This window comes from Schistocerca nitens, chromosome 8 (assembly GCF_023898315.1).
Source record: "Schistocerca nitens isolate TAMUIC-IGC-003100 chromosome 8, iqSchNite1.1, whole genome shotgun sequence".
Classification (NCBI taxonomy): domain Eukaryota; kingdom Metazoa; phylum Arthropoda; class Insecta; order Orthoptera; family Acrididae; genus Schistocerca; species Schistocerca nitens.
This window is the reverse complement of record NC_064621.1, coordinates 212273852-212288616: the sequence shown is the minus strand read 5'-3', so window position 1 is coordinate 212288616 and position 14765 is coordinate 212273852. Positions and strand designations below refer to the sequence as shown.

Sequence of the window (14765 nt, the reverse complement as noted above, 5' to 3'; positions counted from 1 at the left end):
TAAGGACATCACACACATCCATGCCCGAGGCAGGATTCGAACCTGCGACCGCAGCAGTCCCGCAGTTCCTGACTGCAGCGCCTAGAACCACGCGGCCACCGCGGCCGGCTTTGCTCTCTGATGTGAACTGTATAACATATTCATAAATGGTGCATCCCGGTCTTACGTAGGATGTTTGGGTAGGATATTTTCATTAAGTTCTTTTTTATGTTGTCCCTTTGTTCAAACAGAAATAAAATCATGTTGTCTGTGTGGTTACAGTTATAAATAGTAAAAAGCCTTATTTGTGTATCTGTGTTCTTTCCTGCTCCTAGGGACACAACAGTACAAACATTGACCCTGCAGCCAACAGTGAGAGATGGTGTCGTGATATATGAAGACTCTCCATTAGTACAAGCTGTGAAGAGTGGTCATGTATTGGTTGTAGATGAAGCAGACAAGGCTCCCACGCATGTCACTTGCATTCTGAAGGTATACCCGCACTTTTCAGAACAACAGTATAAAGTACTCACTGTCACTGTGTTTTCTACTTTTTCGTGTTAAATTAGTTCTGCAGCCAGTCTACTAATGGTAAACCCATGGACTATTGGCTTCTATGTTCACTTTACATTGCCAAGAAAGTAATTGGTTACACACCCTTAACACACACTTTACCAAATGCATGCTTTGAAGATTAATGAATAAAAATAAAATGCAATCTCAATAATTTTTCTAATTAAAAGAAATAGTATACTCAGATCAATACACAAAAGAAATGAGAATTAACAAACAAGATACTTCCCATTTATGTGGCCTCAGTGTCCATAGTTGCTGTACAATTACTTAGGTTATTTCAAGCCCATTTTTGCAGCTAATAAAAAAAAAGTGTCTTTATTGCACTGTATATGTTTCATTTGATTCATTTAAAACCTTCAGTGGCAGCACATACCTGGAAGCATCATCTACACATACATTTTCCAAATAATCCTGCATTTGACACTAATGGGTATAATTTCACTTTGGTATGCAGCACTACACTTTTCTTAACAGAATGTTGCACAACTGTTTCTTTAAGTTCTCAGCAAAGAACAAAACATTGCTCCACTATTGTTTGTTTATGTTTTGCATGGATAACAAATTATTGCAGAAGCAATGTTTATTTATTTTCTCTTCCGGGAATGCAAATAAACATTAGTGGTGCAATATTTTGTCATGTATTATGTCTAAAAATGTGTATTGCTACAAGTCAAACTGACATTATGCCAAAAATGTCAGTGTCAAATGCAGGACTATCTGGAAAATGTGCATGCAGTTAACACTCCCACATATAAGTAGAAATTGGATGAAAGTTCTACTAAAGACAATGTTTTAAATGATTGAAACACAATGCATGTGGTAAAATAAGTGTGCAATTCTTATAGTAGTTGGAAAGATGTTTTGAAATATCTTCAATAAGAGAATTTCTGTCTACATGGGACATGCTGTCTCACCGTATTGTAGCACATGAAATGTAAGCATACCTCAGTGGCCGAATTGTTTCACACATTTGCCTGCTTTTTGCTGTGGTTATACTAATTTTACAAGCATTCTCTGTTTATCGTTCTTCATTGTCTCTCAATATTCATCATGAATTGATCTTTTTAGTGCTTATGGCATTAGATTATTGAACAAAATAATCTAATCAGGTAACAGTTGCATTCAGTATATGAAAACCATCATCCTAACTGTCTGATAAACTCATGCCAGCTGGCTCCTACACCTGATGTTGAACTACAACTTCTTGTCCACCTGTGACTGACAGCAGTTTGCTGATCTTGCCCAATCAAGATAAAAGAATGAGAAGTAGCAGAAATGAGAACAATGAGAAATTTAACATCAGGATTGATGGTAATGAAGTAGATGAAGTTAAGGAATTCTGCTACCTAGGCAGTAGAATAACCAATGACGCACGGAGCAAGGAGAACATCAAAAGCAGACTAGCATTGGCAAAAAGGGCATTCATGGCCAAGAGAAGTCTGCTAGTATGAAACATAGGCCTTCATTTGAGGAAGAAATTTCTGAGATGCACGTCTGGAGTACAGCATTCTATGTAGTGAAACATGAACTGTGGGAAAACCAGAACAGAAGAGAATCGAGGCATTTGAGATGTGGTGGTACAGACGAATGTTGAAAATTAGGTGACTAATAAAGTAAGGGATGAGGAGGAGGCTCTGCACAGAATCGGAGAGGAAAGGAATATGTGGAAAACAGGGATAAGGAGAACGGACAGGATGATAGGTCGTCAGTTAAGACATGAGGGAATGACTTCCATGGTACTAGAGGGAGCTGTACAGGGCAAAAACTGTAGAGATTGGAATACATCCAGCAAATAATTGAGGACGTAGGTTGCAAGTGCTACTCTGAGATGAAGAGGTTGGCACAGGAGAGGAATTCGTGGTGGGCCGCATGAGACCCGTCAGGAGATTGATGACTCAAAAAAAATTCCTAACCACTCCTGGGATCTGTGTAAAGCCTCTTCCATTATCTGTGGTTCGAGTGGTCTATGGTCTCTTGGGCAGTGTTAGCACCCAAACTCCAAATAAACGTCATTTGGCTAGTCCACCAGTTGTCTGTAAATGTAAGAGAAACCAATGCTACTAATGAACCACATCCTGAGGTGGATAATGTATTTATGTTTGTTAGACGTTTAGGAGGTTCCTTTGAAAAATTGTACGTCCGTGTAGCTCTAGAGGGATTGGCAAGGCAACTTAAATCTATCAAGAGTGTGTGAAATGACACACTCCTGATCGAGACATTGAAAGCTACACAATTAAACAAGCTGTTAAATGTCAAACTGTTTGGAAATATGATACTAATTGTGAGCTCTAAACTGGGCTAAGTTTTTGTAAAAGAGTTCTAACATGCCGGGACATTATGGATATAAATACCAAAGAAACATAATACAAATTGGAAAACAAATGTGTCACTGACATACCGAATTTCATGAAAAAGGTTGATGGTGAACTTCAAAAGTCAGCATATTTTATCCTGATAATCAATCTGCTGAAGTTGCCTGAGTGTACTGCATCAGGCGTACTCCAACTTAAAGTTGGACCATATGTGCCTAAGCCTATGCTTTGCTGTGTCACTACTTTGGTCACACCACCATGGGTTGTAATGGTTAGGTAATGTGTGGAAGATGTGACTTCCCACAAACCATGTACTTTCCCACCCATGTGCATCAATTGCTCCCAAGCCCATCCAGTTTGTAGCAGGGAATGTCCTGTCTTCGTGGAAGAGATAGAAATACAACAGATTAGTCAATCAAGGCATTTCCTATTCTATTGCGAAGGAGGTATTTAAAACCATACAGCCACACACTTCCATGAAATCACTTCTCTCCGCATTGAAGCAGACTGTTCAGAAGATTAGTGTTGGCACTGAACTGTGACTATTGTGCAGAGCTCTTCAACATGCACCAATAAATGCAGCTGCAATTGCGCACTCCTGGCCCCACAACCAAGCCTTCCTACCACTGAAATACTGATGGTTGCCAAGTTAATATCGGAAAGAATAGCAGACTCTCATGAAAGACAGTTGAAGAGACCCAGCGAAATGTTTCTGTTGAAATGTCCATGATGCCATCCCCAAAATGCAGGACGGGGGATGAAAATCAACAGCTAGAATGTTCAGGTCTGAAGCCATCAGTGTAGGTGACCTTGTTCATGTTTGACGGTTTAGGCGATGACCGTACTATCCATGGTATTGACATTGACAACAGTCTGAGGTCAGGTTACCTCCTGAAACCACATTTTAAAGTGACTAAGAAGCCATCTGGATTCTAAGATCCAAACAAGGTCTTTCTCATGCAGGTACCAAGGGCAAAACTATGATAGTTACTCAGCCATGTGTGGTCGTTGCTACGCTTTAAAGTGGAATTGAAATTGCCTCTTGCCAGAAGACAGGAAACTGTCCTGACACCCAAATGAGGATAGAAAGAGAGAAAAAATTTCTTTGGTACACACTGTGAAGTGTCATTACGATTGTAGTTTACCTGACCGCATGGTGTATCATGAGCTGCATATAATGCAGAATCCAGCTCCCACATGGAAAAGAGGCAGTTGTATTCTTCATCAGTGGTGGAACTGAAGTCCTAACTCAGCCATTCTGTGGTCTTGGAAAGTTAAAATCCTGACTGACATTGGTGCTAACTATGGCAGAATAGGCTGCCATAGACTGGGCAGCGTCTTGTGGGTTGGTCTGGAGACTTCCATTTCCCACATGCTGTGATGCAGTAAAGTGCTTTAGTTGGCACTTGAACCTAAGCAGAGCTGTTGGCCTGGCCCTGATCGCAGAGCGGCGTTTCGCTATGGCACAGGCTGCCTTTCCAGCTGGCATGAATACTGCAGAATGGATGCTTCAGTGGCATAATGGGTCATGTGGGTAATATCATCCACCCATACCTGGACACCTTCACAGTGTTCAGACACATTAAGCAGGCTATAAAGTGTCCAGTATGCCCTACTGCAAAACCGTTGCACTGGCTTTAGTTTGGGCACTATACTATCTGATAGGCAAATCCAAACAGAAAATGATCATGAGTTCAAGTTATCAACCAGTTCCCACTGAGTAGTGTCCAAGGGTGGATAGCATAGTGACAGGTTAATAGCAGTGAACAACCCAATTGCAGTGCTGAAGCACATGCTCCATCCTACCTTTAACAAACATGCACATGAGGATATGAGAACACTCTCCTTTGTTCTACCCCTGGAGCAAGATGTTGCAGAGTCCAAAGCACATTGTGTGTGTTAAAATCACCACATAGGACGAAGTGATATGAGAACTGAGTAAGGTGGTCATGGAGAGCCTATTCATGTAGCACCTCATTTGGGTGCAAGTAGAGTGAGCAGATTGTCAGCATATTATGCATATGAACATGCACTGCTACTGTGACTGGTTTTTGGCTTATTGTGAGGGAGAGAAGCAAGAAGTGGTAGATGGTGTTTATGCAAATAGTCACTCTTCCTTTAGCTCTCTCTTCACTAATGTCATCCTTTTTGTGGAGACTGTAGCCACATAGCTCAGGGCCGTCAGAGAATTTAAATGTGTCTCTTGAAGGCAGACACACAGTGGACTACCCTGACCAATAGACGTAGTTCCTCCAAATGTGTCCTCAACTCATTCAATTTCCATTGAAACTTGGAAGCCTTCTTAACAGTGACATTTTCCTCCACCTTTCCCCCTGACATTCCTCCGTGTTGGGGAAATTTTGCAGTGGAGGGGAGAGGGATTACTTGACAGACTTAAGGATTCCCTCAGGTAGTCATTGACGTGCATACCATGGATAGTATGGTCATCACATAATCCATCAAACATGACCAAGTAACATACACTGATGGCTTCAGACTTTATTGTTCTATTCTATTGATTTTCATCCTCATCGTGCATTTTGGGAATGGTGGAACAGATTTTGTAACAGAAATATTTTGCCAGGTCTCTTCAAATGACTCCCACGAGGGTGTGCTATTCTTTCTGATATTTAATTGGTAGGAAGGCTTGGTTGTTGGACGAGGAGTACAGGCTTGCAGCTACATTTATTGATATGAGTTGAAGTGCTCTGCTCAGTTGTCAAAGTTCGGTGCCAACACAAATCTTCTCAACAGTCTTCTTCAATATTGAGAGCAGTGATTTCTTGGAAGTGTGTGGCTATGTGCCCTTAAATGCCTCTTTCGCTATAGAGTAGGGGATGCATTGGGTGACCAATCTCCTGTATTTCTTTTCCTTCTGTGAAGACAGGACATTTATTGCTAGTAACTGGATGGGCTTGGGAGCAATTGATGCACATTGGTGGGGAAGTACAAGGGTCACTCCAAAAGAAATGCATACTATTTTTGTAAAAATACAGTTTTCACTCTGCATCTGAGAAAGGTTTACAGTATGTAGATACATCCTTCCCGCTTGTTTTCAAACTTAGTTCAACCTGTTCCTGTGAGTGGCACCGTCACAGCATGTCTTCAAGATGGCTGCTACACTTGACGTTCCTCAGAAGCAACGTTCTGTCTTGAATTCCTGTGCTGCGAAAACGAGACAGTGGAAAACATTCACAAGAGGCTGAAAAAGGTGTATGGAGATGCTGCTGTCGATTGCAATACAGTTAGTCAGTGGGCAAGCAGGTTATGTGATGAAAGCGGGCACGACAATATTGAGGATTGTCCTCGCAGCGGCAGGCCTCGTACTGCACAAACTCCAGACAATGTGCAGAACGAATTGGTGACTGCTGACAGACGCATCACAGTGAATGAATTGTCACGCTATGTTGGGATAGGGGAAGGAAGTGTTTGCAGAATACTGAAAGTGTTGGCATTAAAAAAGGTTTGTGCCAGGTGGGTTCCCAGGATGTTGACAGTGGCTCACAAAGAAACAAGAAAAACAGTATGCAGCGAACTTTTGGAACAGTACGAGAATGGTGGAGAGGAATTTCTTGGAAGAATTGTGACAGGTGAAGGAACATGGCTCCATCATTTTTCACCAGAGACGAAGAGGCAGTCAATGGAATGGCATCATGCAAATTCACCCAAGAAAAATAAAATTCAAAACCACCACTTCTGCTGGAAAAGTTATGGCTATGGTGTTTTTCGATTCCGAAGGACTCTTGCTTGTGGACATCATGCCAAGTGGAACCACCATAAATTCTGATGCATATATGAAGAAACTTCAAGCTCGACTGAGTAGTGTTCGACCACATCGGCAAAAGCAGGATGTTTTTCTGTTGCACGACAATGCATGGCCACATGTCAGTCAAAAAACCATGGAAGCGATCACAAAACTCGGATGGACAACACTGAAACACCCGCCTTAAAGTCCTGACCTGGCTCCATGTGACTATCATCTCTTTGGGAAACCGAAAGACTCTCTTCGTGGAACAAGGTTTGAAGATGATGACTCCCTTGTACACGCTGCCAAACAGTGGCTCCAACAGGTTGGTCCAGAACTTTACCGTGCGGGTATACAGGCGCTGTTTCCAAGATGGCGTAAGGCAGTTGAGAGGAATGTAAATTATGTGGAGAAATGAAAATATTGTTCCTAAAGGATGTATCTATACACTGTAAAACTTTCAAACATGTAGAATAAAAAATGGATTAAAAAAATGGTGTGCATTTCTTTTGGAGTGACCCTCATACATTTAAATGCATGGTTTGTGGGAAGTGGAGCCACATCTTCCACACATTGCCTGACCATTACAACCCAAGGTGGTGTGACCGAAGTGTTGACACAGCAACACATAGGATTAAACACATATGGTCTGACTGTAATTTAGAGTAAGCCTGGAACAATATACTCCGGCAATGTTGGTTGATTGATCATCAGGATAAAAGATGCTGACTTGTGACGCTCATCATCAGCCCTTTTCATGAAAGCATCTATACAACAGGCTTTCCTGCATTGGCAGAAGATCCTAGATATATTTTTTGATGTTGTAAAGGTCTACGATACCACTTAGAGTTTAGTTATCCTTGGACAGATATGTGAATGGGATTTTCAAGAATGTCTTCCTGTCATAGGTCCTTCCTCTCACCACGCTATTTTACATACTGAGTTGGTGATATCCTCTCTCAGTGCATTGAGCAGGAGAACAGCATCCCTCAGGCTAGTGTTTTAAGTCTGACTGTCTTTACCGTAGCTATTAATAGTTTAATGTCAGGAGTTAAGTGTCCTTTCCAGTGTTCTTTGTTTGTTGATGACTTTTCTGTCTTTTGTTTTTCCTCAGGCATTACAGCGACGAGTCACTGGTTGCCACTAACTCTTCCACAGTCAGCTGAATGATCAGAGCAAAGGGATTTTTATTTTTCAACAGAAAAGTCAGCGAGTGTTCTTTTTAACCATTTGTATTCAAACTTACAAGGTTTCCACACATTACAGGCCTGAAAAGACAGTCCCAAAAATAACTAAGTATTTTTAAATGTCTTATCTGCAGTTCATGGGGAGCAGACCAAATTTGTTTGCTCCCGTTTTATAGGGTCTTCGTGTATCTCGGCTTGATTATGGGTACACAGTCTGTGGATCTGCACATCCTTCTAATTTATAAAATCATGAAGGAATACAGCTGGGAAAGGGGATCTTTAGAACCAGCCCCATACTGTGCCTTTGCGCAGAGGTTAATAAGTCACCACTTCACATCAGGCGATGACTCCTCATGATGTGACAGGGGTATAAAACACTGTTGTTCAGCTGCTGATGGAAAAGTTCTTTTATACTCAACACTGAACAACTATATTCTATGGGATTTGCATGAAGGGTTGCCTTTTAGAGGTAGGTGTGGCTTTTTTTAACATTTTACATCAAAGTTGGAGCAGATTTCCACCTTGTCTCCTACAGAAGCCCATAATTATTTTAGACTTGACGACTTGTAAGAAAGATTGCACTCCAGATTTTACATTTCATAATCCGGAACATCATCATCGTCATCATCATCATCCATTCAGACTTACAAGGGGCTATTCATATTAATCCTTCTGCTGTGACATTTTGAAAAAAGAATTTGCTAATTTAGAAGTTAAAGAAATAGCACATTCTTTTTCTATGTTCTTGCCATGCTTTAGTTTCTGAGGGTAGGTGCTGGCATCTATTGCTTACTGTTGTATAAGCATTATTCTGTGATTGTATTAAGTGTGAACAGAGGGCTTCAAATCAATTAAACATTGTATCTTGTCTGTTTCAGACACTAGTAGAATCTGGTGAAATGATTTTATCAGATGGCCGCCGTATTGTGCCACATGGTGATCCAAGAGTACAATCTGCTGGTGGCTCGGTCATTGCTCTGCACCCAGACTTCAGGATGATTGTACTGGCTAATCGGCCAGGGTTTCCCTTCCTAGGAAATGATTTCTTTGGAGCCTTAGGTAATGTAAGCATGCTAATACTGAGTGTAGAATATTACTATGTAACATATTGAAGTGAATTCTCACCTTGTTTTGATCGTTGTTGTAATTGTAAGTCATACTCCTCAGCATCTGTATTCTATATGAGAATATTACCATTATATCCTTATTTGCCATTGGTTATTGTGTTCAATTTATCCATGTTTCACACTGATTGTTGTTGTAGCCATTGTCCGCTTACAGATGGAAAGATTAAGTAAACATGAGTTTTAGAATACTGACAAATATTCATGCAGTATTGTCATCGTTTTTATGTGTAATGATCATCAACATTCAAAAATATAGGCCTAACATGTTAAGAGAATATAGGTGTAGACTTATATTCTGTTTTACTTAAAGTGATGCCATTATTTGAAATGCCAACCTTGCTCTCTGAATCAGTTAATGCCTCAAACATAATCTGAAGTATCTCAATTAAAACCTGGGGCTAGCAGATCTTTTTTGTGCATTCTGTGTGTTCCTTGAGAAGACAATTTTTTAATAGTGCTGTCATATTTGTAACAATGATCCTTGGCAGTCATTCTATTGATGACAGTCCGGGCCCACTACTCTCCTTTTAGTGTTTTCCTCAAATCTTGTTCATGTAGTGCTTCTCTGTTGTCTATTTCTCTCACAGATCTTTCCTTCATAATACCATGAATTTTCATCACTTCATGCAGCTCTCCATTTGTTAATTATAAAGTTCCCATTCCCTACCTCTTTATGGTAGTAATATGGATTTGATTCTTCCATTGTGTTGAACCATATTTCTGTGCTTTGTGAACATCCAAAGTTCAGGTAGTATTTCAGTGATGGTAATCATGACAAATGAACAATTGTTATTTTTACTAACCACCATGAAAAGGAAAGAAGAGAAAAGACAATGAGTAGAATAACACTTTAGAGAATAATAACCAAGGGAAACATCACAGGGTTGTGGGATTATTAACTATTTATTCTTTATCTCAGGCTCCAGATTTTTCTACTTATTTGTATACAGTTTGAAAAGCTTGTAAGGATGTTGTAGGGTGAGATATAATTGTTAAGAAAAAATTCGATATGTTACAGCATTTCCAAGTTAATAATTAGCATTGAAGTTAGCCAGTCAGGCCATTGTGCGTGGAAATTCAAGAGGTTCACCAAATACAAATAGTGTTAGTTGCTCTTATAACATAGATGATATCACACAAGACTGGTAGGCCATTAGCTATGGTTCAGTTCCTGCTACCTGCCCATGTCCAATTTTTGTATCACACTCTTGTTCAATTTTAGGAAACAAAACAAAAATCTCATTTGGTAACACTGTCTCTGGCAGGCACTTGAATTTGCATGCACAATGGCATGATTGGCTAACTTAAATGCTAATTATCTCAGAAATGGCACAATGTATCGAATTTTTTTCTTAGCAATTATTTTTCATAGGGCCGGTGCAAGAGCCCAAGTGCCGCCATGTGCGAGATGCTAAATTCCCCCCCCCCCCCTCCCCTCCCGTTTCTCTCTTTTCTCTCTCTCTCTCTGTCTCTGTCTCTCTCTCTCTCTTTTTTCCCCCCAAAACGTTTGTGGAATTTTATTTAATCAAATCTGTAGGAAATGGCAGCAATCAATCGCAATTTTTGTTTTTACTTTTCAGATCTACCTAAGTTTCAGCCACTATGTGGCTAGTGTCAAAGCTTTTAATATGTGCTTACATCTAAACCATCATGTTGACAGTTACATTCAGCATGACAGTATAGATGTAAACATAACTCAAAGCATTGAGAATAGCCACACTGTGCCCAAAATCTATGTAGATCTGGAAGATAAAAACAAAAATTGCGACTGATTGGCGACATTCTCTACAGATTTGTACAAAACAGTCGCTGGGCACCAGCTCAAAAATGGAGTCAAACCTAATTGAAGAAATCTAGCTAATTTTAATAAGCCTTGTCAATTTACAAAAGTGTTCAAATGTGTGTGAAATCTTATGGGACTTAACTGCTAAGGTCATCAGTCCCTAAGCTTACACACTACTTAACCTAAATTATCCTAAGGACAAACACACACACTCATGCCCGAGGGAGGACTCGAACCTCCGCCGGTACCAGCTGCACAGTCCACGACTGCAGAACCTTAGACTGCTCGGCTAATCCCACGTGGCATGAACTTACAGTTAATGTAAGTAAACATTTTTCAATGGTCGTGAACAGATATTGTATTCAACAGGAAACAAAATATATTTACAATTTAACAATAATTTGGTTTGAACAATAATATTTACAATAACTATTTAATGTTGAACAAAATAAGAAACAACACAGTAAATAACCGTGACACTGATCATAATATAAAAATTTTAAAAAATACTAGACAAATCGAACCTTCCTGGCTTTCGCTTGTGCAAACTCTTTCACACAATCTGTGTAATTTAAGTCCTCTGCCAGCTCATGCTCAATCGATATTGTTGGAAGATCATTCAAACAAGTTTGGCTCATCGTTGAGCGAAAGTATATCTTTATCAATTTCAGTTTTGAGAATCTCCTCTCTCCACTCGCAACTGTCACTGTGAGTGTTAGGAGAATTCTCAGAGCAATGTTAACATTAGGGCAAAAATTATGTCTTCCTATAAACTTCAGAGTCTCTTTTGGACCTATTCCAGGTTTCAACAATGTTGAAAGCACTTTTGGTTCTTCCCTCAATTCCAGTGCATCAATTTCACTTGACTCATAATCTTGCAAAATCGCTGCGAGGTTTCTACACTTTGTGTCCAGGCTGTCAGGAGGTGCATTCTTCAACTTGCCGATGTTGTAGAGAAAATCAAAATAATCACAATGAGATTTCAGTTGATTGAATATCTCATCCAAAGATGTGGTTACTATATCTAAAAGATAATAGTAGAATTCAGTCTTGTAACGTTTTGATGGGTCATCTATTGTGTATTGGCTTCTTACTGGGTCGCCAGGAAACACTTATCTGAGGTAACGTTAGATCATTTAGCTCTAATTCTGTAGCCAACTCTTTGGAATCAGTCAAGGAAGATAAATTTTCTTCTATTCTGCAGGTCTCAAAATATGCTTTTGTTTTTTCAAGCATTTCCACAGCCTCAGAAACATTTATGTCAGTGGTCTGGAGGGTCTTACTGACTACACTGATGTGAAGCAGAACGACGTACCAGATTACCAGAGAAGTGAGAAAGGTGTAATTTTTTATTTGATTCTCAAGTGACGTTGCTTCATGAGTGGTCAAGCCATCGAATTCTTCTGATATCTGAACCAGTGCATCATAAACACCTCCAATTTGAAATCTCAGGGGAGTAAGTGCATCGATGTGACTTTCCCACCTAGTATCGCTCAGTGGCTTCAGTGACAGGTTAGGCAGATACTTCTTCAAGACATCCCAATGTCGAACGGAGGACGAGAAGAAGCCATACAAGCTTTTTACTGTCAAAAACATGGAAACAGCATATTTAGAAGACATAGCGGCATCGTTTACAACAAGATTCAATGAGTGACTGCTACATGGTACATAAAATGCTCTCTTGTTCATATCTGAAATTCTTTTCTGGAGACCAGACTTCTTTCCTTTCATGTTTGCTCCATTGCCATATTCTTGCCCTCTCATATTACTCAATAGGATTTTTTTATCTTCCAAGAACTTGAGTACAACCTGCGTCAAAGTGGAACTTGAAGAATCGGGCACTGGAAGAAATCCCAGAAATGCTCCCGAATCCGGACATTGTATACCCCGTCGAGTCTTGTCTCCTGGACGAAACGTACCACAACCGTCATCTGCTCAACTTTTGAAATATCTGGTGTGCAGTCCAGAATTGTACTGTATTACTTTGCAGATTTCATCATTAATAGAATGTTGTTGGTTATAGATGATCCAAGTTGTAGTGCATCCATTTGCTTCTTATCGTCATCTTTCTTCAGCGCCCATCTTTTCCTGTATTCACTTCCAGACAGTCTTTTTCCACCATCGGACATGTTTCGATCTAGCCTGTAAAGAACGATTACGTGAAACTAACTATTGATGTCAGTGTACTAACTTTATTTGCAACACACTTCGCAGACAATTTCCTGATATTCCACTGCATGTAAACGGAAAATTATATTACTGTAGGATACACTGTTCAGGAGATGAAGTCATAAGAATTGAGCCGTGTGAAATTGAATTTCAGGCCGAATTTCACTACAGATGCAGGTAAAATGGCCAAAGACTGGGGCGGAAGACAATGGAGAGAGGAAGAATAAGGAGATGGAGTAACATAATAATGCAATAAATACACACCTGGGCATCGATGGGTGCTAATGCTAGTTGAAATATATTAACTCACTGCACTACAGTTGTTCATTTCAAAAAACTGACACCCGACATCTGTCATAATTTCCACGTGTCACTTCTTTCGTGTCTGATTATGGAATAAGGGGTAACAAATTAGTCATTGCCGTATCACTTCACTTTTCTTCGCTTTATTTTCATTCTAGCTGGTTGGGACGACACGTGCTTATTTGCCGACTTGCCAATTTTTGAAGTAACAGATCATAAGAAAAATAAATTTTCCTATTCTGCAATCTTGAAGGAGAAAAATTCTAACTTATGAGTAATGTGCATATTCAATACTAATTGTACATTATATGAAAAGCACTTACCTATTACATCCCAAGTTGCAAGAAATTCAGATGCACCAATTCTTCTATTATTATGAAAGGCAATGAAATTGCTTCTGACCAATCTTGACTCCCTTGGCCAACTACCAAAACGAATTCTGTAGTTTTCATTGTAGAGAATGCAACAATACCTATTGCCTGCAAAGGCGAAGTGGTGATGCAGCAGTGCCAGGAACTAGGTCACATGACGAGGTACAGCGAGGCTACAGTTAAAATAATGCCCAAGAAGAAGAAGAAGAAGAAGAAGAAGCAAGCAGCTCACAATAAGTATGTGAGCGATGATATGGATAAATGTATTATCAGGCAGCCATTTCTATGGCATTACGAACAATAGAAAGAAATACGAACTTTGCGTAAACTGCACAACTTTTGTCAAACAGAAGTAAGCTTCAAAGCTAGCAAGAAAATCCTTAGATGCAATGTTCTGCCTATGGATTTTCATTTTAGAAGGTGTCAAAATTAACGTTTGGTATTGTGCGAATGAGAGGGCATTGTTGCTAAAAGACCATTCTTTCTCAGGTTTTCATCAGAATCAAAGCGACCAGTAGTTTACTAAGATGAAACATGGATTCACAGTAAATAAATGTTGGCAAAGTGATAGTGTGCGAGTAGTATTGCCAAACAAAAGTGCCAGTCAGAGTTTAATTACTGTTCATGCATGGCTCAAAAACCAAAACGTCTATCACTCAGAAACGGATAGCAAAAATTTTCGAAAATAGTCAAAAATATGTCAAAACCCAACTTATGCCAGGCTTATTAGCAATGTCTTTATCCCTTGTAATTACTTGCAGCGTATTTACCCATTCGAAATACTTCTAGCCATTGTAGGTGTTGGACATGTTTAACTGTAGTAATGTTCAACGATTTTTTTCCATAATGCGGGAAGAATAAAACACTCGGAAACTGCCATTGAAGGGCTTAGCAAAATTGCTTCAGGCTTAACATGTAACTCCAGTATCGAACATTGCATTCGAATTTCCAAATTAGATTTCGTCTTCTGCAAAATTAGCTGTGAGTAAATGCAAGGCACGTAACAGGCTGACAGCACTCCACTCATAAGAATACTGGCATGTACACCAGACTGTTTCCCCCTCTCTGTTCCTCCGGTGTAAACATGACAGTGCTGCCACAGTGGCGAGGAAGAAATTAGCCCTCCTCCCTCCCCTTGTACAACAGGGCTGGCCGGCGGGTAGTAGAGGCACCATGCCACAGTTCCCGAAGCCGCTCCCTCTGAGGTTTGATT

The 14765-nt window shown here is 40.0% G+C and overlaps 1 protein-coding gene across 1 annotated transcript in view; it reads left to right on the top strand.

Annotated features, from left to right (window-relative positions):
- Positions 1–14765, top strand: part of LOC126198488 (von Willebrand factor A domain-containing protein 8) — a 275162-nt gene that overhangs the window by 127192 nt on the left and 133205 nt on the right. The window contains exons 16-17 of the mRNA XM_049934860.1: positions 315–471; positions 8678–8858. Of these exons, the coding sequence (XP_049790817.1) occupies positions 315–471; positions 8678–8858 (338 nt within the window). The remainder of the gene's footprint in view (positions 1–314; positions 472–8677; positions 8859–14765) is intronic.